This window comes from Melanotaenia boesemani, chromosome 3 (assembly GCF_017639745.1).
Source record: "Melanotaenia boesemani isolate fMelBoe1 chromosome 3, fMelBoe1.pri, whole genome shotgun sequence".
Lineage (NCBI taxonomy): Eukaryota > Metazoa > Chordata > Actinopteri > Atheriniformes > Melanotaeniidae > Melanotaenia > Melanotaenia boesemani.
In genome coordinates this window covers 31501586-31522602 of record NC_055684.1, presented here as the reverse complement: position 1 = coordinate 31522602, position 21017 = coordinate 31501586, and the positions used below count along the sequence as shown (strand labels likewise).

General features: G+C 36.6%; 1 protein-coding gene across 27 annotated transcripts; it reads left to right on the top strand.

Annotated features, from left to right (window-relative positions):
• Positions 1-20659, top strand: znf740a (zinc finger protein 740a). Of its 27 annotated transcripts, none has more exons than XM_041979550.1 (21): positions 1-325; positions 2516-2678; positions 2880-3083; positions 3627-3773; positions 4329-4449; positions 4685-4768; positions 7358-7441; positions 8613-8696; positions 9211-9294; positions 9710-9793; positions 10118-10201; positions 10846-10929; positions 12685-12768; positions 13119-13202; positions 13559-13642; positions 14065-14148; positions 14811-14894; positions 15332-15415; positions 16871-16954; positions 17416-17534; positions 17685-20659. In XM_041979550.1, exons 2-21 carry the CDS (start codon positions 2634-2636, stop codon positions 17856-17858), a joined length of 1986 nt encoding a protein of 661 aa, XP_041835484.1. In that variant the 5' UTR covers positions 1-325; positions 2516-2633; the 3' UTR covers positions 17859-20659. The 27 variants fall into 27 exon arrangements, with proteins under 27 accessions (XP_041835484.1, XP_041835487.1, XP_041835494.1 ...); XM_041979553.1 differs by having other exon boundaries at positions 2880-3062; positions 17685-20608; XM_041979552.1 differs by lacking the exon at positions 1-325 and adding an exon at positions 369-672.
• Positions 20660-21017: the final 358 nt, after the last annotated feature.

The window sequence follows — 21017 nt, the reverse complement described above, 5'->3', positions numbered from 1 at the left end:
TGCACACTCCCTTTTTTCATCTCCCCATCTTCGGTCGTGGTCTAGTCTGCTGCAAACTGAGAGAGGCCAGAAACACCTCAACAATATATACCGACATAACGTTAGATTTCCTCATCAATAATGAAAATGGACTAACAGTTTTGTCGGTTGTTTCGGTTTAATTAACGCTCTCTGATTACGGGGAGCTGGAAAAAGAAGATGAGCCTTTTCTCTTCGCCTGAGGAGGCTTTGCTGCTGTCGTGTGGGGGAGTGGGTTACATCCTGTGGCGTTTCCTGTGTTTGTAAACTAGACGGTACTGAAAACGTCGGCAATTGAGGCTAAAAGGTAAGAATTAGTGTTTTATCTTTTGGATGTAAGCTTTTTTCCTCAGTATGCAAGGAGTGGTCTGCGTTTTCGTTAGGAAAATGTATGTTCATGCGCGACAGCAAAGGGGTAGACACATTGTTAAAACGTCTGTTTGAGCTAGTGCTAGCTGGCTAACAAATGTTAGCTTAATGATTGGGAGGGGGGAGACGCTCGCTACGACGGCCATCACGAATGTCTTTATCGCACAGTCTCGTCTGGAACCAGTTGAGCTTGTGTCTTTCAGTGTTATTTCGAAGAAAACATGAGGCTATCCAGCTTGTGATATGTTAACTCTGTTTAAGCAAATGTATCAGATCGATCACCAGGTGGGGATAGAATTTGTTCGACTATTTGTTTTAATATTAGAGTAGACGAGGGCGCCAGCGAGCAGCTAGCTGCTGGCTAGCTGATGTTAACCAGCTTGCTCAACATCAGCAAAACTAACGTTAGGTTGGGTGGCGCAACGAAGGCCACTTCAGCGCGTACTGAAAACATTTATACTTACTCAGAAGCAATATTATAACAATGCATTGCATTTTTTTCTGTTGCCATTTAACACAACGCCGGAAAAAAAACGGAGTATCGCACGCGAGTTATTCTTCAACTCATTTGATTAGCACTAGCTGTGTTAGCGGTCTGCTAGCCATCTGTTTTTAACCAACGTTAACTCACTTTAGTCGATCAACGAAAAAAGCTTTTTAGTATATGAATGCATTGGTGGTACTTCTGGGTAAATTATTAAGATGACAAAAAAGTGCTACAATTAAGTTCTAATATCGATGGACTTACGAACATATATTCTTAACCTAAAGATTTCACACGATGGAGTTTCTTTATGCAAAGTAATCGTGTCCTAATATAATTTCAGTAAAACCTCAGAAAGCTTTCTGTGCTTCAGTACATTGGTGGAAAGTACTTGGGTATTTCTATTTTATGGTAAACTGCTTACTTCAGAGGCAAATATTGTAGATAATGCTACATTATGTTTAGCTAAGTGTTTCTTTTGATGTGGAAATTTTACACAAATAGATTATAAATAAGCTTTTAAAATGTTCAATATTTTGCATTTTATATTTTTAAAAAAAGAAGAAAAAAAATTGCATATTCAAGACTCTATTTCACATGTTTTAGCTGTTCACAGCTCTACCAAGTAAGAATTTGACTTTAAATTACTTAAAAGGCTTGATTTTTTTTTTTGGTTGTTTTTTATTAGGCTTCATAATGAAATATCCCTTAAAAAAAATAAAAGACTGGACAAAAATGCTGAACAGATTTGAGTATCAGCGCTTAGTTTCTCCCCATGAAACAGTTGTCACCTCAAAGTTCTTTGTTGTCTACTTCACATAAAACTGAATTAAGAATAGTAACAAACTAACTAATCAGTTCTGGTAGCTTTAATAGTGACATTTTACTGAATACCTGATTGACAACTGATCTTATATATGATGTTACAGTTTAATCTCTTTTTAAAATCAGGATTTAATGAAGTAATAATATTAATCCTAATTTAATTTCTGGTAAAGTAACTCATGCAGCAGTTCATAAGTTTGAACTTTTTTAGGCTCTTAAAGCTTTAGCTGGGTTTTGTATTTTACTATTAAAATCTTTTCTTTTGCAAACAGTTAATACTGAAAATGTTTTCAACATTACATAACATTTTTACCATTCTTAAGATCTGTGCCAAAATGCCATTTGTCTTATCATTCGGACTCGCTCTAATAAATGAATCGTCATTTGTCTTTCTGTGCTGTACGCATTCTTTCTTTTAACTAAATATCTATGCAGTCTCCTCTCCATGTGAAAAATGGTGTATTTCTATTATGTCATGAATGTTCTGAAAGCTAAAAGTAATATTAACTATTTTTCTTTTGTTTCTGTTGCATTAGCATCATTCACAGGTCAGCAAGCAAGTCATTCACTTGCTTACTATTTTAACAAATCCTTTTTTCACCAACATGGCACAAATAGAGTGGCGTTTATTTAGAAGTGGCTGCAATAAGACAAGTTAATATCTAAATTTCTATGAGCATAATCTGAGCTACAAATATTGACAGTTACTTATTTGCATTAATGTATGCATTTTATTGTTTTAGAGTATGTAACCATAAACCCAACAAATTAAGCTGTTGTAATGTTTGTCTGTTTCATCCACATCCTCCTCTTCCTCAGTTTTAATGCTAGATGAGTGAGGTGGGTGTGGCTTCCCACCAGCCCGACCATCCTGACTGACGGATCTCTGGATGACCTTGTCCCCACCCCTGTCCCTGCGCTCACATATACCACAGCAATGTCACATCTGCCCAGCAGCTCAGTCCGCGACCATATGAAATGGGTTTGTTTTGATAACACCAAAGTGGTTACAAATAACTTTACTAGCAGTCTTGTGTCACTCAGGATGTTGTCGTTGATGACTACCTTCACAAATGCCACATCACTGGCTATATTGTCTTAGATGTAGATCATTTTAAATTGCACTTCAAGAATGTTTGATTTTATTTGTAAGGTATTGTTCTTTTCTTCTATTTCTTTGCAGGCGGGGCTGCTTGGCTGCGAAGCTGTCCTGTCCAGTATGGCCCTGATGCAGGCCAGTTCAATGGCCGCCCCACCCAAAAAAATGATGGCTCCACTTGGCCATGGACCCCCTCAGAGAGAAGGACCTGACCGTACTCCCCAGAGCCATATGATCCTCCCATCTGGAATGAGCTGTCCCCCTCTGGTTAGGAGCCACATGGGAAATGTAGAGTGGAAATGGGGCTTTTACATTTTGTGCTTTTAATAGTGTGAAGGGTGTAAACCCTTTGCTTTCACCAAATTGAAGATTTTATTGTGGAGGGAGCTCTCTGTGAACACAACTGGGATGATTTATCATACTTTAAAGCAATCCCTTTGTGTTTTAGTAGAGCATTCATTTATTAGCCGGAATATCCATTTTTTCTATGTGTGTTTTTACGATTGAAAAATACCTTGACATAGTCACTATTGGGCTATTTGCAATTGTGAATAGTTAATCTTTTTGGGGGCGTCTTTTATCTTATTATTCCATAACTAGAACACTAAAGACAATATATCATCCCACTTAGAAATTATTCAAATTGTTTTTAAAGATGCTGATTGTATATACCCACTTATACATAATTGGTTTCTGCAGCCATCAGCAACAAGAGCTCCCATAAGAATTGTTCTCCTTTATCTCTTCATTTTGATCATGATCAGAACCTCTGTGATGGTTAAGGTAACCATTCTGGAAATGAGAAATGATCAACTTTCTTCTGCTTTTTAGCTTATCCGGAAGGAAGGTGAATTCCAGGCTCCTCGCTTGCTGGACGAGAAAGAGATGAGGGCCAACGAGGACATGCAGCAGAAAAAAAAGAACAGGAAATCAGTAACGCCCTGTAAAGTGAGAGAACAAGAAGGAAGGGGAGGGAAGGTCAGTGGCTATTGCTAAAAAGAGAATGGTCTATGCTGTGCTCCCCCCCCCCATTACATAAACATGCTTTTAGCTCTTTGTGCCTATATATTTTTCTTACAGTGTTTAACTTTATTGAAGTGTGGCTGACTTGGAGCTTTCATGGGTGCACATTCTGTTTGTGTGGGGGTGGGGGAGGAGCACAGGGAAGATGTGGAGGGGGTGGAGGTTCTCTAGAGAGGAAAGGGGGGGAGGGGAGCAGAGCGAAGCTGAGCACAATAACCGCAGTTGTGTGCATAACAGGGGGAGCAGTAACACGAGGGCATTAGGCCATTGGGAGGGACTGTGAGCTATTTCTCATTTTGAATATAAATTACATGTAGTTAGAATAAAAGTTGAATAAACCATGGTGCTTTGTCTATTCATACAAAACATAATTCAACTTTTAGGAAAACAAAACTTGGGTTTTGAGTGTAAATGTAATTATTTGACAGAAGTTAGACATTTTCCTCTAAGTTCTGATTATTTGTCGGTGGGTACTTGTATTTTAAAGCCTTTGTGTCTTCTGCTCCTTAGGGCACAGGTGGTGATGAGAATGGGCCGTCATCAAAGGTGCAGAAAAATTTTATTTGTGATCACTGTTACGGCGCTTTCAGGAGTGGATACCACCTGAAGAGACATATCCTCATTCATACAGGTATGATTCGTACTTGGAACAGTTCAGTCAAGCCAGAACAGTTATAATTGCTTGAATAAATGAATGAATTGTTGAAAGAGGCCTTGAACGCTTGTGTTGGACTGAATCTAGGAGTGTGCAGCAGCTGTAAGGGTTTGCAATGGCCTGCTTAAAACCTTGTTTGGTAATAGCTTTTGCCTCACAGCTAAATGGTATCTGTGGGGACTTTAACTAAAACTGGTGCTCTTCGGTTTAGGGGAGAAGCCGTATGCTTGTGCCGTATGTGACATGAGGTTTATTCAGCGTTACCACCTGGAGAGACACAGCCTCATTCACACGGGTATGCGTCTTTTAACCGTACCCATATTACATAAATCTGAGTACGCATGTAGTCTGTCACATGAATAATGGGACATACTGAGGATTCATTTTGTCTGTGGACAGTAATTTCCAACAAAGCCAACCCATGAATATGCCCATCATAAAAAAAAATATCATGCACGGTCATAAAAAATTGTCCCCAACGTCAGGATAAATTTAATCAAGCTAGTGTGGTCCAGTAGTCTAGAGTCCACTATTAAAAACTCTTTTCTTTTTATTTATTTTATTTTATCCGGTTGATATTTTGATTGTTTATGCATATTATTTTCTCAGTTTTTGGATAGAAGTTCAGCTCTGGTGCTTGTTCTGGAAGAAACTATTCTGAGAGACTTAAAAACTTGCTTAAAATGAACTTTTTTTTTTTTACCCCGAGTGTATAGATAACATTTTTCTATCTTACATGTTTTTGACATTGATACTTGTGAGTCTTTTTCTACTTATTCTATTGTTAAAATACTGGATGATGTATATTTTTGTGTAATAAGTCGGCATGTTTTCATGCACAGTTAAGTTGAGCTATGGTTATAGCTTGACTGTCATTTAAGTTGACTACTCTCTTTGTTCCAGTAAACAAGCAAAAGAAGTTGATGAATTTATTGATTAAAGTATGTCTGACTCTATGATAAGGGATGATATTCCACCTTTCAGCTAGCTAGAATTGACTTTTTTATAATGTCACAGGCCAAAACAACTGAAAAGTTTGTGTAAAATGAGTACCAGGTTAAGCAACAAGTTGAACATTTTTACAGATCTGCACGTTTAGTTCATGCTGTTTATTTAATTTATTTATTAGTTTAAAAAGAAATCTTATTATTTATTAGAGCAAATGATATGGTTTTTCTCTGCTGTGACCAGATTGCTTTTCTGTGCACTTTCATGACAAAGCCCCACACAGGAACCATGAAGCATATGGTAAACATCCAGATCTGTTTGAACCCAGTTGAACATGTCCATACAGGGATAAATTCAGTTTTCAATCATCAGGCAAACTTAGATTGTTTTTATCTGACTCTGTGAAGTTTGATTTAGTACTATTTCAGTTGGACTAAGACAGTGAACCACTGCCTGCAGCAGAGGAATTGAGTCTAGTTAACGAAGCTGCAGCCAACAAACTAAAGACCATTTCGTGGCAGTGGGATTGGTGGGGATTGACATTATTATTGTAGATGAAAAGGTAGCCCTGCAGACAAAGTTTGGGACCCACTGGACTACGGTTTAAATTTAAAAACCTAGTTTTAGTCGGACTAACACAATCATTCTATTATTTTCTAATGCCATACAAATGTACTGAGTGAAACAAGAGTTTCTTTATTCAGTTGTATGTGTAAACACCATTTGGTCTTGCAGTGGTTTCTGCTTGTTATCCTAGTCTTCGTGCGCTGTGGTTTCCAAACATAGCATCAGAGCAATAGCATTATTAAACTTATCTGTTCTGCTGACCGACGGATCCTTTTTGCTGTGTAAATACCAGGTACAGTTCAGTCCACTTTAAGGAAAGTGTGCATCACATCTGGTTGCTGTGCAACTGTCACTTCTGACCACTTTTTAGTTCATCACATACTTGCTATAATCTAAGTGTAGTACCATCTGCTTTCTAAAATGTGATGTGTGATTAGTGTTTTCATTTTTATTTTTATTTTGTTTGTTTTGCATTTTTCCCAGAAAGTCTTGTGACATGTAGTATTGGTAGAACTGTAAGTGTAGAGGCATTTTGCTCATGGAGCTTCTGAACTTTGCCTACATTAAAGATATTAGTAGAGCAATTTTATACTGCAGAGTTGACTGTTTTAATTTGTGAAAGTTTTGTTAAAATATGCCCTGTTCTATATTATTTTAGATTCATTCCCATGTATAAATATTTGTATCACTGAGTCATTTTCAAATGACTGGAAAAAAAACCATTAAGGTTGCTTAGTGGTCACAACAAACAGCCCTGTAAAGAAGACTTTTTGATGGTGGACTTGAAAACAGACTTATGGACCCTAGTGCACACATTTGAATTTTTAAGGCACAGGCCTCAAAAACATGAAATACTTACCTTTTTAATTTATGTTTTTGTGTACAGTCACTAGATGTTATGTGAAAATATCTGCATGGACATCAAAGGACTATGTTAGTTATATTTATAATGTAAAACAGTAAAGATGTAATGGGGGAAAACCATATATACTATCAACATTTGCATTGTACGCTTTAACACAGTTTTTTTGTTTCTCATTGTTTAAGAAATAATGCACTGTGGGTAAGTCAACTTTCACCCTAATTGTTTCTAGTCAGTGGCTGCAGCCCCAGTATTCAGAAACAGAAATGCATCAAAATATAAAATTGAACTAATCCACCCAATTATTGCTTATATGTATGTTTATATTTCTTCCAGTATTTCATTAGTTTTGTTAAGCACTTGCTCTTTTTGGCAACACTGCAACTGTTCCTTCCGTTTTCCATTTTACACGTTTTGTGATAATTTTTTTTGTACTATTTATTCTCCCCCCGTTATCCGTTACTGAAAAGCCTGAATAGCTAATCATTTTATGCTCTGTGTGTGTAGGGGTGAAGCCGTACGCTTGTACCATGTGTGACATGAGGTTTTTCCAGCGTTACCACCTGGAGAGACACAGACTCACTCATACGGGTATGCGTCCTTTTACCGTACCCGATTTTTGTTAAATTACTGATTAAAATAGTGTCTGATACCAGAATATTATCATTTTAAGAAAGCTGGAGGCCAGGAGCATCTACCCTGAACAGCCACGGGAAAAGCAAACGTGCAATCATTGTGTTAGCTTCTTTAATTAAATGTGAAATGAACTGCTTAGTTAGCCCGGTAAAATTATATTAGTTAAAAATCCTATAAGGGATTTTATTTTGTGTAATAAATTAATCGTACAACAGTTGGAGTGCATAAAAGCTCAGCCGCTGTGGGTGCTTTGTTGTAGGATTACATTTTTTTCTTTCCAACATCCTTAGTTCTACTTGCGCTTCACCACTGACTATTTGTAAATGCAGGTCAGACATGCAAATGAGAGGGCAGCATTTTAATATCTGTGAATTAAATCCATTCAGTGCAGTACAACACAGAACATCATAAACAACCACCTGACATCATTCAGCACCGTCCCAGTGGACTCCTCAGTGTATTATTGCTTTTGTACCGTTGGTGTGCTCCGAAGTTTCAGTTTGCGTTTAATACTTCCAGATCGTTACTAGCAGAGCAAAAGATTTAGATGGCTTTCAGCTGTGTTTTGTATTTTGTCTAATTAGTGATTTTCAGCAGGCTTGGAATTTTTTTTTCCCTTAAGAAAAAATGTGAATAGAAATTTTATGAAGTTAGCTGATTGACTCAGGCAAAGGTATATCATGGGAATAGTTCTTTGATGTACATGCAGACAAATGGCTGCAGCTCATGTTTTTAAACCTTAACTATTTGGCCTTTTAAATGATGGTTTTTCTGTCATAACTGCTTGTATACATTTTTATCTTGTACGCTTATGGCCACGACTAGAGTTGAAGCTTCTAAAAACTGAAGCAGAACATCACTTTGGTGTGCCATGTAGCTACTGACGTCATAACATTGTTTGCTTAAAAACTCTTACTGCCTTTGTTTTGTTACTCCAGTTTATTTTAAAATTAAATGCTCCCTAATATAGTTGATAATTTTGCGAATTAAAACTGAAACAAATCACTATTCATCTGAAGTTTGCTTAATGCTAGATGCCCGTCAGGTATTAAAGATCTGAAACTCTTGATCCATTTTTCTTGCCAAGAACACATCAAGGTTAATATGTAATAATTTGTGTATGTAGGGGTGAAGCCGTACGCTTGTTCCATGTGTGATATGAGGTTCTTCCAACGTTACCATCTGGCAAGACACAGCCTTACTCATACTGGTATGCGTCTGCTTACCCAAGTTTATTAGAGTTTTTTCAAAAGTGCCTTTTTATGTTAAAGCAACAGTTTGAAGGTAACTAGAACAAGTAGAAACGCTAGAACTGCTTAAAAATAATACCCATGTTCACACACATGAAGATGTATCCAGACATGTATTAGAACAACAGTAGAAAAAAAAGATAAAGATAAGTTGTAGTTTTTTGTTTTAGTTTTTTTTGGTAAATGCAGGCATACATATTGTGTGTGTAAATAACTTCAGCTTTTCCCCTGCTGAATGCTCTGCTTTGTTCTGTACAATTTTTTACTTTATTCCTTTACATTTTTAATTGACCAGAATGATGAATTTTCAACAAAAAACAAAGCCATGTATAAAGAATACTTGTTGTGCTAACTGATGGCGTAATTCGTAGAACCAAAAGAAGAGCTCCTCTAAGGGAAGAGTTGATGTTAATGTTTTGAAACTTATTTTCATCTGTTTCTAGCTAATATTTACGTACTTCTATGTGTGTGTAGGGGTGAAGCCATACGCTTGCTCCATGTGTGATATGAGATTTTTCCAACGCTACCACTTGGCAAGACACAGCCTCACTCACACGGGTATGGGTTCACCCTGCTTTGCTACACGAGTGCCCAAATACCCATATTTGAAGTTGACAAGTCTCTTGTTTGTAGTATGAAACTTAAACCATTGTTTCCAAAAGCTGCCTTAACTGTGGCGGTATACAAGGAGTACCCCTCAGTGTTTGCCTCAGTTTTTGAAGGCACTATTTTAGACAGCTATTTCCTTTATTAATCCTGCACTAATGTGCCTACAAACTACCCCTGAGAGGTGTCCAAAGACCTTTCAAGCCTTGAAAAGTGAGACCAAGGTTAGAAAAAGATGAATGTGTTTGTTGTCAATACAATAATGATTATGCCATTTTCTGGCATGTCTGGATACATAATACAAATGAGTGTGTCCTGTTGAGTTCATTGTGTTGTTTTTACAAAATATTTTGCTCTGTGTGTGCAGGGGTGAAGCCATATGCTTGCTCCATGTGTGACATGAGATTTTTCCAGAGATACCACCTGGCAAGACACACACTCACCCATACGGGTATAAGTTTTACATATCACTCTAACTTGACAGTAGTAGGAGTTGTAAATTCTTGCCCTTGTTTGAATGCCTCACCTTCAGCTGTGAGGATGCACATAAAGCTTGAAATTTTGTAATTTTGTCCACCCAATTTTTATTGATTGTAAAAAGTAATTTCTTTTAATTTGAGGTGTATATATTGTATGTGCTAACTGCATTTAAATTTGACGTGACACCTTTTGATGACAAAATAGTGACTAGTGTGTATAAAAAATATATATTGTAAGCACACTCAAAAATTTTTATTTTTGTCCTCCCCTAAATTTTGGTACTGTATACATTTAGGGGTGAAGCCATACGCTTGCTCCATGTGTGACATGAGGTTCTTCCAGCGTTACCATTTGGCAAGACACAGCCTCACACATACTGGTATGCTTGGATTAATTGTTCCCTTATCACTATACAACCTTTCCCATTATTCATTATTTAAACTAGTTTTGTTTGTTTTTGTTTTACTTCTTTAGCCCCCTCTTCTTACTATTCTGCAGTTTTACCGTTATTGACAAATTAATTTCCACTACCTAAATTCTTAGGCTTTGTTGGAAAGCTGTCCACTGAAAAAGTGACTCTGTCATTTACATTGAGTTGCATTAACACTGTAATGGTACTTTTGCATGTGTATTGTTGACTACTTTGCTATTTTTTAACAAAGGGAACATTACACTAAAAAGCATATTTGAATGCAGGCATGAATAGTCTGTTGTGTCATTTCCTGGGATTTCTTCAGGAAAAATTAGGAAATCTTTGACCTAGTATTTATTGAGTAGACACTTTGTTGGCTGTAAGACTGAATTATCAAACTGGACCAAAATGCACTTTTCTTAATTGACGATGCACCTTATTTCTGCAGGTCTGCATCCGATTATGTTATTTTAGTGTAATGTCTCTAACATAATTATTATTAATGCATGCCATTCTGAATAATCTAAGAATTGTATTGTTTTTTTATGTTATATGTTTATTAATTAAAGCACTGTGTTTAAGTGCCTCTAACAATGTGATGTTGTGTTTAGGGGTGAAGCCATATGCTTGTACCATGTGTGACATGAGGTTTATTCAACGCTACCAGCTGGAGAGACACAGTCTTACTCATACAGGTATGTTCTCATGTTTTTTTATTCTCAACAGTCTCGCTCCCTGGCTTTGGTCACGCATGTGCTACGCATTAATGTTCACATGGCTGCTTCAAACTCGAGTTTGTTTTGCTTTTTGCTACTGTGCTGGCAGTTGCTAAGTTGTTATAAGGATCTGCAACTTTTGTATGTGTTATAATATTCCATACTTTGTTTATGAAATGACATGACGACCATGTAGGGAAAATCTACAGTCTATGGTTAGTTAGTCAGGTAACTTAATTTTATGTAAAATCTTTTTTGTTAAAAAAAAAAAAAAAAAAAAAAAAAAATTGATTGCTATTGTTTTAAGTGCATGGCAAAGTTTTTGACGTCTTCGTATCTTATTTGGATAAAAATCAAATGTAGTTTTGTGATCATTCACATTCTTGTGGCACAGTAAATCCCAGATTACAGTACTAGTACAGTACAGTAGTAGTATGGAACAGGGCTCACCAACTCCAGACGTCCTGTAGGTTTTAGATGTTTCCCTGCTTCAACACACCTAATTTAAATGAATGAGTCACTGTGCAGAACTTGTTGGGGGTGTTGGATTTGAATCAGGTGTGTTGGAGCATGAAACCTTTAGGACTGCTGCCCTCGAGGACCAGAGTTCTCCACCACTGATCTAAAACCTGCAGGAAGGTCAGAGGTTGGTGATCCCAGGTGTAAAATTTAAAATCCAAACAACAGAAAGTCGGATGATGGTGTGTGGCTGCCTAGACAGCAATGATGAATTATTGATGTGTTTTTTTTTCTCTTAAATATTAAAAAGGTTTTAATCCTGTTCTTATTGGATCACGTTATCAACTCCTTAATTGTCAAGTGTTTTGCATTGGGGGAAAATGGGAATAAGAATGGGACTTTGTACTTGCTCAGTATTTAGGCCAACATTTGCAATTTTTTTTCATGTTGGGGAAAAAACAACAACATGCAAATTCAGAACAGACTGAAAAACATTTTTATCATTGTGTCATTTCACATTCAAAGTAATGGCGAGGAAATAACATACTGTCCATTATAAATAACGTATTTGAAAGCATGTTTTGTTGTTGGATTTTTTTTTTTTCTTTTCAGTTGGCTTTTACATGGCAGCATTTTTTATTTAGAAGTGGTGATGTTTTTAAGAGCACTATGTGTTACTGTCAATACATTTTTCTTGCTAAAGCACAAGAGTTGCTCTGCAAATCAATGTCTGCAATAATTGTGTTGAACCATAGTTTCTGCCAACTGCCTAAAATTGTCTTAACCTCTGCGATCAGCGTAACAAAAACCATTCAGATGACAAATCTTTTCAAGAAATTCTTACTTGGCTCGTTTAAATTCTGATCACATAGGTATTTATTGGCATTGTGGTAAAATCTGTTGTGTTATTTGGAAGCTACCCTTCAGCGATTTCCCCTCAATTACTTGACTGGTCATTTGATAGTTTTTTTGTTTGTCTGATTGTTTTAAATGAGTTAATAACGTTTTCTATGCTGGAGATTGTCATTATTCTCTAAATGTTCAATTTAAACTTTGACCCAAGACATTCAGTACAGTCTAACTTTAGATGTGGAAAAAGTCATTTCTAATTGGAATAGCAGATTGTTGAAGCATGCTGGATTTTCCAGTTCAAACAATGCGCTGATGAGTGCAGCAAAACTTTACTAAGCAATTAGTAAAGTTTGCTATCGATCATTTTTGGCAGTTGAGTTTTTTGGGGTTTTTTATGCTAAAGCTGGTACTTTGTGTGTATAGGGGTGAAGCCGTACGCTTGCACCATGTGTGACAAGAGGTTTTTTCAGCGCTACCACCTGGCGAGACACAGCCTCACTCATATGGGTATGCGTCTGCCAATTTTAACCCAGTCACAAGATTAAGATGCAACATGAGTATGCTTGATTTAGCCTTATCTGTATTCATACAAAATGGTTTAAGTTCCATTATATGACTTCATCAGCTCATGTGTTGTGTAACTGGATTTAAGACCCCCATTTTTGTAATTTGATACAAGCATCTTATTGTATTATATTGTACCCTTGTAAGTTTAGACTATGACATTGGTTATTAACCACAGATATCAATTTAGCCCAGACTGGCTCGGTTCTTTTTATTATTATTATTATTTTAATGATAATTATTTTCCCTTGTTGCAGAGACATAAATTAATTCTTTTGATGCTCTGCGTTTAGGTGTGAAACCTTATGCTTGCACCATGTGTGACATGAAGTTTTTTCAGCGTTACCACCTGGCGAGACACAGCCTCACTCATACGGGTATGGGTCCGTGCACCGTGCCCATGACATTCTGTGTTAGAAGTCAGTGTGCACATTGTATATTGCTAGTTAATTTCAGACTTCTTGTTCATATCCAAGGGACATGTCTTAGTTTTTTAATATCAGCTACCACCAGTTAAAGCTAGCGGGATAGCCAGAAATGCACATGTTGCTCTTTTGATGTTTATAGGTAGTTTTAACACCTTTAAATTGATCAGGGATTGAAAGATAAGTCTCATGGTTTTGCATGGATTGGCAATTTGTGTGGTTAATAACCAATAGCGCAAATTTTTTATTCCTAAATTAAACAATGGAAAGTGAGGTAAAGTGATATAATATTGCTACTTTGCATCTAGGTGTGAAACCTTATGCTTGCACCATGTGTGACAAGAGGTTTTTTCAGCGCTACCACCTGGCCAGACACAGCCTCACTCATATGGGTATGCGTCCGCCCACCTTACCCATGTCAGAGATCAAATTGTGTATGAATTTTGTTACATACAGTATCAACAACCTGCAAAGTTATCAATATTCTCCCAAAACTACTAGAAGTCATCTTAATCCAGCCTACTGTACATTATTGGCGTAAATGTAACAAGTCTCAACATATAATGAAATACAGGACTGCAGCATCATCAGCTCATGTGATGTGTTAAGTTGTGGATTTAAATTGGTTCACAGAGTTTGATGCATTTACTGGAATTGGATATTGTTTTCTCAAGAATAAAAATTCTGAACAGTTGTAGTAGTGGTTAACAACCCATCAATCCTGAGTAGCTGTCTGAACTTTATTGCTTATTGATGGATTGTGAACACAATATACACATAGTTTGAAAGTAATTCCCTAATGCTCTGCGTTTAGGTGTGAAACCTTTTGCTTGTACCATGTGTGACATGAGGTTTGTTCAGCGTTACCACCTGGCGAGACACAGCCTCACTCATACGGGTACGCCTCTGTGCACCTGCCCTCTCACAATGTATAGGTCTCTATAAGATATATGTTTGTTTATTGGATATTAAACATCAGGAGTATCTATAGTTTTCAAGAATACCCTTTTTTTTAATGATTAGTAATTTACAAGACTTTAATTATTATGTGTAAGTTACTAATCATTAAAAAAAAAGAAAATCCATTTCTTTTTAATTATTAGCAAATTACATAGAGTCTTCCAGAAATTCAATTAAAATAAAATTTAACTATAAAAACCAGCAGCACAGTCACAATTATTTTGTGGGTTTTTTTTTTTCCTCTGTTCTTGCAATTTGGGTACCAATGGTTAGAAAATGCAATTTTAAATTCAGATGTTTATCGGCTCGCTTTTAAGAGACAGCTATTTCAATTTAAGCATTTATAACCATAATTTAATTAATCTTTTAATTACTAATAGACTTCATTTACAACTCTTATGAATACAGATTTGCAAATAGCTTTAACTAAAATCGGTACAGTGGCTAGTTGTGCAGTTTTTGTTGAATACTAGTGTAACATTTGACATGTTTTGTTTTTTGCATGAATTGGCAAATGTGTGGTTAATAACCAATACTTCAGATATTGTTAAACAATGGAAAGTGAGGTAAAGTGATATAATAATGCTACTTTGCATTTAGGTGTGAAACCTTATGCTTGCACCATGTGTGACAAGAGGTTTTTTCAACGCTACCACCTGGCGAGACACAGCCTCACTCATTTGGGTATGCGTCCGCCCACCTTACCCATGTCACAGAAATCAGCTTATACTGATATTATGGTAGATATATGTTCAGATGAGGCTTAGGCTAATATTTAGTAAAAGTAAGACACATTTTTCTTCATCAGATTCCCGCATTATTTGTGAAAGAAACATTAAAACAAGTCTTTACTGTAAATAAATGAAGGATTGTGATATCATCAGCTCATGAGATGTGTTTAGACGTGGAGCCGTTATTTGGTCTAATTAATTTGATGTTTTGATTATTTAAATTAAGGACAAAACCTCAGCATGCTTTTTTGTGAGATATTTTGGACCCTATTTAACACGTAAAAATGGTTAACAACCCATCAATTGTAAATAGAAGTTTAAATTATCACTGATTGATGGATTGTGAAACAAAGTAAAACTGAAAGTAACATATTGATGCTCTGCGTTTAGGTGTGAAACCTTTTGCTTGTACCATGTGTGACATGAGGTTTGTTCAGCGTTACCACCTGGCGAGACACAGCCTCACTCATACGGGTACGCCCCCCTCACTTATATACAGTACTGTGCAAAGGCTTTAGGCACTCAAACTTAAGTGAAGATGTACTATGAATGGCTTACGTGATAGCCTGTGCATTTAAATAAAGAAAAAAATGAAAAAATCATCCCCCTGGTATCTGGCTGAAAGTTTGTTTTCAGAATCTTTGAGAACACACCAGTAATTTTTTTTAGATCGTCTGCCTCGGTCAACACGTCCACATGCACAGTTGAGTTGAACTACAGTTAAGAATTCAGCTTTTGTCCCAGTATACATGCAGGGGAGATTAATCACACTATTGTCCAAAGTATGTCTCATGCCATGGACTGTGTGGGAAAAATGTTTGACATTCAGCTACCTTTAACTTACTCTGTTAAAATAAAAACAGCTTTGCTGGGAATTCGGCTGTTTTAAAATGAACTAAGGCTTTACGGTCTAAAAACGTGGATTTTAAAAGTCTGGTTTTGATCTCATATAATCAGATTTTTTCTAACAGTAGGTGCGGAGAATCAGTTTTCTAGGTTGTAAGAGTTAGCAGTATTTGCTCTTTATTTTTACCTTTCTGTTTCCTAAACTGACCCTCATTAATAATAATTAGATATAATTTCTGTAAATATTTACCAAAAATAATAGTTGCCCTTCAGCATTGTTTATAGTGTGTTCGTATGTCTGGTTCAGCTCATACTGAGCCAGCTAAATGAAAAAGTTTATACCGTCATAACCCCATTAAGAAGTGGAGAATTGAAAATATAACAATAAAAGAAACACTTTTGCCTCAATCAAGCAATTTAAATCATTTGTTGTAATTTGGATTTTTAATTTAAGTTAAAAATGATTCGTCATGCCTTCTGAAATCACTTCAAATTTTCCTCAGAAATCAGTAAGTTAGACTAAAAAGCCCAAAGTTTAATAAATCCTGTTTTTAATAATTACAATTTGGCCTAAAATATAATAAAATTTAATCAGTGTACACCATTGTCACGTATAAATCAACTTGAAGATCTCCGTTTTCTCTGAATAAACTTCTGTTTCGTTTATATATCATGGCCTCTGCCCGTATTGCGTTGTTTGCTGTATTACAGCATTTTCACAAAAACAATCTGTGACAATAAAAAGTAGGAGCTTTTGACTTGGGTTAATCTGTGTAAAGTAAAGTTTATAATCTTTAAAGAAACATAAATTGGAAAAACCGTATGTCTTAAAAGTATAACTATATCTCGTAGATCGGCTTTTAGTTCTTTTCCTTCCTGCAGTTTCATCTTGTGGTCTTAGTTGCATGTCTGTGCACATCCATATTTCTAGATGTGAAAGCACAATACACACCTGTGTAGGATGACTGACCTACAGATACTTCAGCCATAGAGCTAGCTCGAGCTTGAAACTTGTATTTTTTGTTTACTTTATTTCTTTGTGCTTTTGGGTGGTAGGGCTAATATATTGCTCTGTGTGTGTAGGGGTGAAGCCGTATGCTTGTTCCATGTGTGACATGAGGTTTATTCAGCGTAACCACCTGGAGAGACACAGCCTCACTCATACGGGTATGCGTTCCTCTACCGTACCCTTGTTACTGAGAAAGGCAACGATACTTGCAGGATAATGACAAACTCGAGTTTGGGTTGTCAAGTCATTTGATGGGATGTTGAACCAATCTTTAAAAAAAATAAATAAATAAAACAAACTTGCCCTAGTTTGTGGGGCCACCATGTTGCATAGATCTGGGCCATGAAAACATAAAATTCCACTCTGATCTACACATAATGAGTTGATGACGAGGCCTCTTAGAGGAGCAGTTTTCAGATGCTGAAAGTACAGTGATATTTGAAATGTACTAATAGGGCAGTGGGTTTTAAGTTTGTTTTGCTTTTTATGTATGTAACGTTTTGCAAATGATGGAGGTTTAAATCTGAAAAGAAAGATTAGTGAGTAAAAATTGCACAAAGTTTGTTGGCACAAGACTCTAAAATTGATGCATTGACTGTGTATTTGTGTGCTCTTTTAGGAGAGAAGCCATTTGCATGTGACATGTGTGATATGAGGTTTATTCAGCGCTACCACCTTGAGAGACACAAGCGTGTCCATAGTGGGGAGAAGCCTTATCAGTGTGAACGGTGCCAGCAGGTATGTTCCAGTAACTCACAGCTAGTTGGTTCTAATGTGTTTTCATTTACTTGTATCGAAAGGCGCAAAATACTCTATATGAACACTAAGCCTGTTATTTATTAGACCAGTATTTGATTTATTGATTTTTGTCTAATTTGTGTCTTGAAGAATTTTTCACGCACAGACCGGCTGTTGCGACATCGGCGGTTGTGTCAGGGTCGCAGCGTTGCCAAAGTAGAGAACCAGCCATGCTGCGAACCACGCCCATATCCCCAAGAACCCCCACCTGCACCCCCAACCTGGAGCCCCCTGCATCCGCCTCCAGGCCGGCTGGCAGTCTGACATTCCATCTTCCCTGCATCCACAATGCCACCGGAGACGGGACAAGCCACAGGGTTTCCTCCTCACAGCTCTGTGCAGAGTGGCGCCACATTCGAGCACAGACAGATTTTGCAGCTCCAGTCTTGGGATTAATAACGACAGCGGGACATTTGTGTTTTCATTTTTGTTGACTTTTTAATGTCTTCCCTAATTCCCTTGTTTGTTTGTTTTTTATTTTATTTTTAAGATGAGACATTTCTGTGATAAACATTGGTCCTGTTTTGTACTGAATCTACTAGATTTCAATTGTTTTTAAAAAAAAAAAATCACCAAAAGTTTGGTGGTACTCGGGAAGGGAACTGGATGTTGTTTGTCCTGATGTGTTTGCAAAGAATGGGATGAAGTGGTGAGGAAGAGTATTTGAGCTTCCATAATTTTTATTTTAAATGGCTCATTTGACTGAAAAGAAGCGTCACTCAAGTCGAAACTGATCAAACTGAACTTTCCCTGCACAGAAGCTCTGGACCAGAGTTTGTTGGCTGTTGAATGACTGAAAGCGTTGTCTGGCTTTATCAGCAACGGATGGTCCAGTTTTAGTGATTTCTTTTGTGTAAATAACTGAAATGTATATTATTTCTTCACTATAGAACTTGAGTGTGTTCTTTTTATCCCCTACCCCTCCTCTTGATCAGAATGGGCCAAAAAGAAATGTACAATGGAAACGGAGGTTTGGTTCAAATACACTTTCAACGTTACAACCATTTCAGTTGAGCCTTGAGAGAACCTGAGTACCTGATTGTGTTATTTAAAGAACAAGGAAAAAAACGAGTAATGTCAAGTGTAAAACAGGATTTCCAAGACTAGATTTTGGTGGAAAAGTATGCAGGTTGGCCACTTGAAGTCCCACGATGTTGTTTGTACAGATTGTCACATTGTGAGATCGGCAGCAGTATACAGAATCTTGTGGCCTTAGTATGGTTGTCTCTCTTTTTATTTGTTTGGGGTTTCTTTTGTCCAGCTGCCTTTGTTTAGCTGTTTATGGTGGATCAGATGCATTTACTTGCCTTTTTTTTTTATAATCATATTTTCCTTTTTTTTTCTTTTTTCCTAATCTCCAAGCTATCATGGTTACTGAATGTTTATGGCTTCAGTGGCGCTAAAATAGACTGTGTTCTTCTGTTGAGAGGTTGTCTTTATGATAAATATGAGTATTTTAGGTCATTGTTACTGCTAACATTGTTACCACAGTATATAATCGTGAAGGAGTCCGCAGGGAGTTTGATGGTCCTTGTGAGAAAACAGCAACATGGTTTCCCACTTCAGTGCTTTGGCCATAGCAGAATCAACACTTGACTCTGCTCCACACTATCAATTGCCTTTTCATCCAAATATTACGTGGTTGGTGTGTAATAATGGATGTCTTTTATGTCTTTGGGTTTAGCCTTAAGCTAGTTGCAGATAACATGCGTTATCATTGTAGTATTAAATGACATTGCGACAAAGTGTTAGTTTTACCATTACAAACTTGGACTCTGTGCAGGTCTTTCACTGTCACACGGAAACGGATGATGAGCCACTTTGCTGCTTGTAAAATTTCTCAAACTCGATCTGCGCTGTTACCGATGAGCTTGTGATCACGTCCTGTGATGGTAAACATCAGCTGTACCTGTAATTACACTGAGTCCATGTGTTTTTGGTAAGCTATGCCTTTGACTAAACATGGAGATACAGTCACTTTGAATTTTGTAATGAACATGTTTGTTCATTTCAAATCAGCACCAGAAAACTGAGATAAGTATCGCCCATTGGGAAGCTGTGTGAGGTTTGTGTGACACAGAAAGGATTCGGTTTTAAGTGGCGTGACTTAACCCCTGCAGTAAGGGAGGAAAAAAGGATCAAGTTTGAGAAATGTAACAATTATATTTAGAGACACTATTCCCAGTCTGTGGAAGGGGCATAACTGGCGTGAGCACATACAGAGAACGGCAAAAGGGCAATACAGTATATAGTTTTTGTTACTTGTTAATACTTTTTTGTCATTTATTGTTTTTAGTATCATTCTCGTTGTTAAAATGCAATAGATTAATCAAGTCTCAGATCATACGTAAATAAGATTGAGTTGGATTTTGTTTCCAGGCAGATCAGAGGAAGGAATTTGTCTGATAGTTTCTCGTCACATTTTGATGATCATGTCAAGGACCTTTTTTTTTTTTTTTTTATTCTGATGAAATTGTACACTGGAGTGTAAGGAAAAAGAAAAGACAAAAAAAGAGATTTGGATATTTTTTTCCTTCAATCTGTCATAGATTTTAGGGTTTAGAAAAGCCTTTTTCTCCTCAACTCAGAAGGTGGACAGAACAATTTGGATCAGTACAGTTGGGAGCCCAGTATGTTCTGTAATTTTGACATTAGCAGATGTCGTATCACAGGAAAATATTTTCTTTCTTATTCAAAGTCCCTGGTATTTGTAGTAAATTATATTGACAATGGTATTAGATGAACAACGGCATAACTAGCTATATCACAGATTAGTTGTTTTCTTTATTAGTCTTGCATGCAGAGTTATGGTCCTCAGTTAAGATAGGATCTTGATATTGATTATTTTGTGTAGGAAAATGAGTGCATAAGAATAACTTCCTAAAAGAAATGTTACGATTATTGTAAAATGGGCTAACTAATATGTACCCTTGTGATCCAATTAGTTTCAACTGTATGAAATCAGAGGAGAGGCTTCTTACTATTATACTAAAATAAAAAGAATTTGTAAAGGACTTCTGGATGTTTTTTATTAACAACTCTGACAGATGAAATGTGATGAAGCAGAAAATATAGCAGAAGAAAGTCAGTTTCTGCAAAAATTTAAAGCATCTTTGTTGTTCAGATTGTATGTATGAAAAAGAATTTTAATGGATTACTTCAGCCACCAGTTGACCCCATTAAACTGTTGTACAAATTATTTATTTACTGTAAACAGGGAGGGTTGCCTTTGTGGTGGATTGACTCATTGGTAGTTTTATTATCAGTTTTTTTTTTCCTTCCTTCCCTGCCAACCACCAGAAGAAAATGCACACATCCAACAAAATGTTTATATATTTTTTAGTTTTAGTTACTCTTTATTTATTTTTTAGAGTAACCATTTAACATTTAAGTAGCAAATCTTCTATTCGTGTCAACCCTTAT

Bases quoted from the DNA above. Each gene is read 5' to 3' on its own strand.
- znf740a (XM_041979550.1), top strand. From the start codon at position 2,634: ATGTCACATCTGCCCAGCAGCTCAGTCCGCGACCATATGAAATGG. The intron at 10,930-12,684 runs GTATGTTCTCAT...TTGTGTGTATAG, and splicing joins ACACAGTCTTACTCATACAG to GGGTGAAGCCGTACGCTTGC. The intron at 14,895-15,331 runs GTATGCGTCCGC...CTCTGCGTTTAG, and splicing joins ACACAGCCTCACTCATTTGG to GTGTGAAACCTTTTGCTTGT.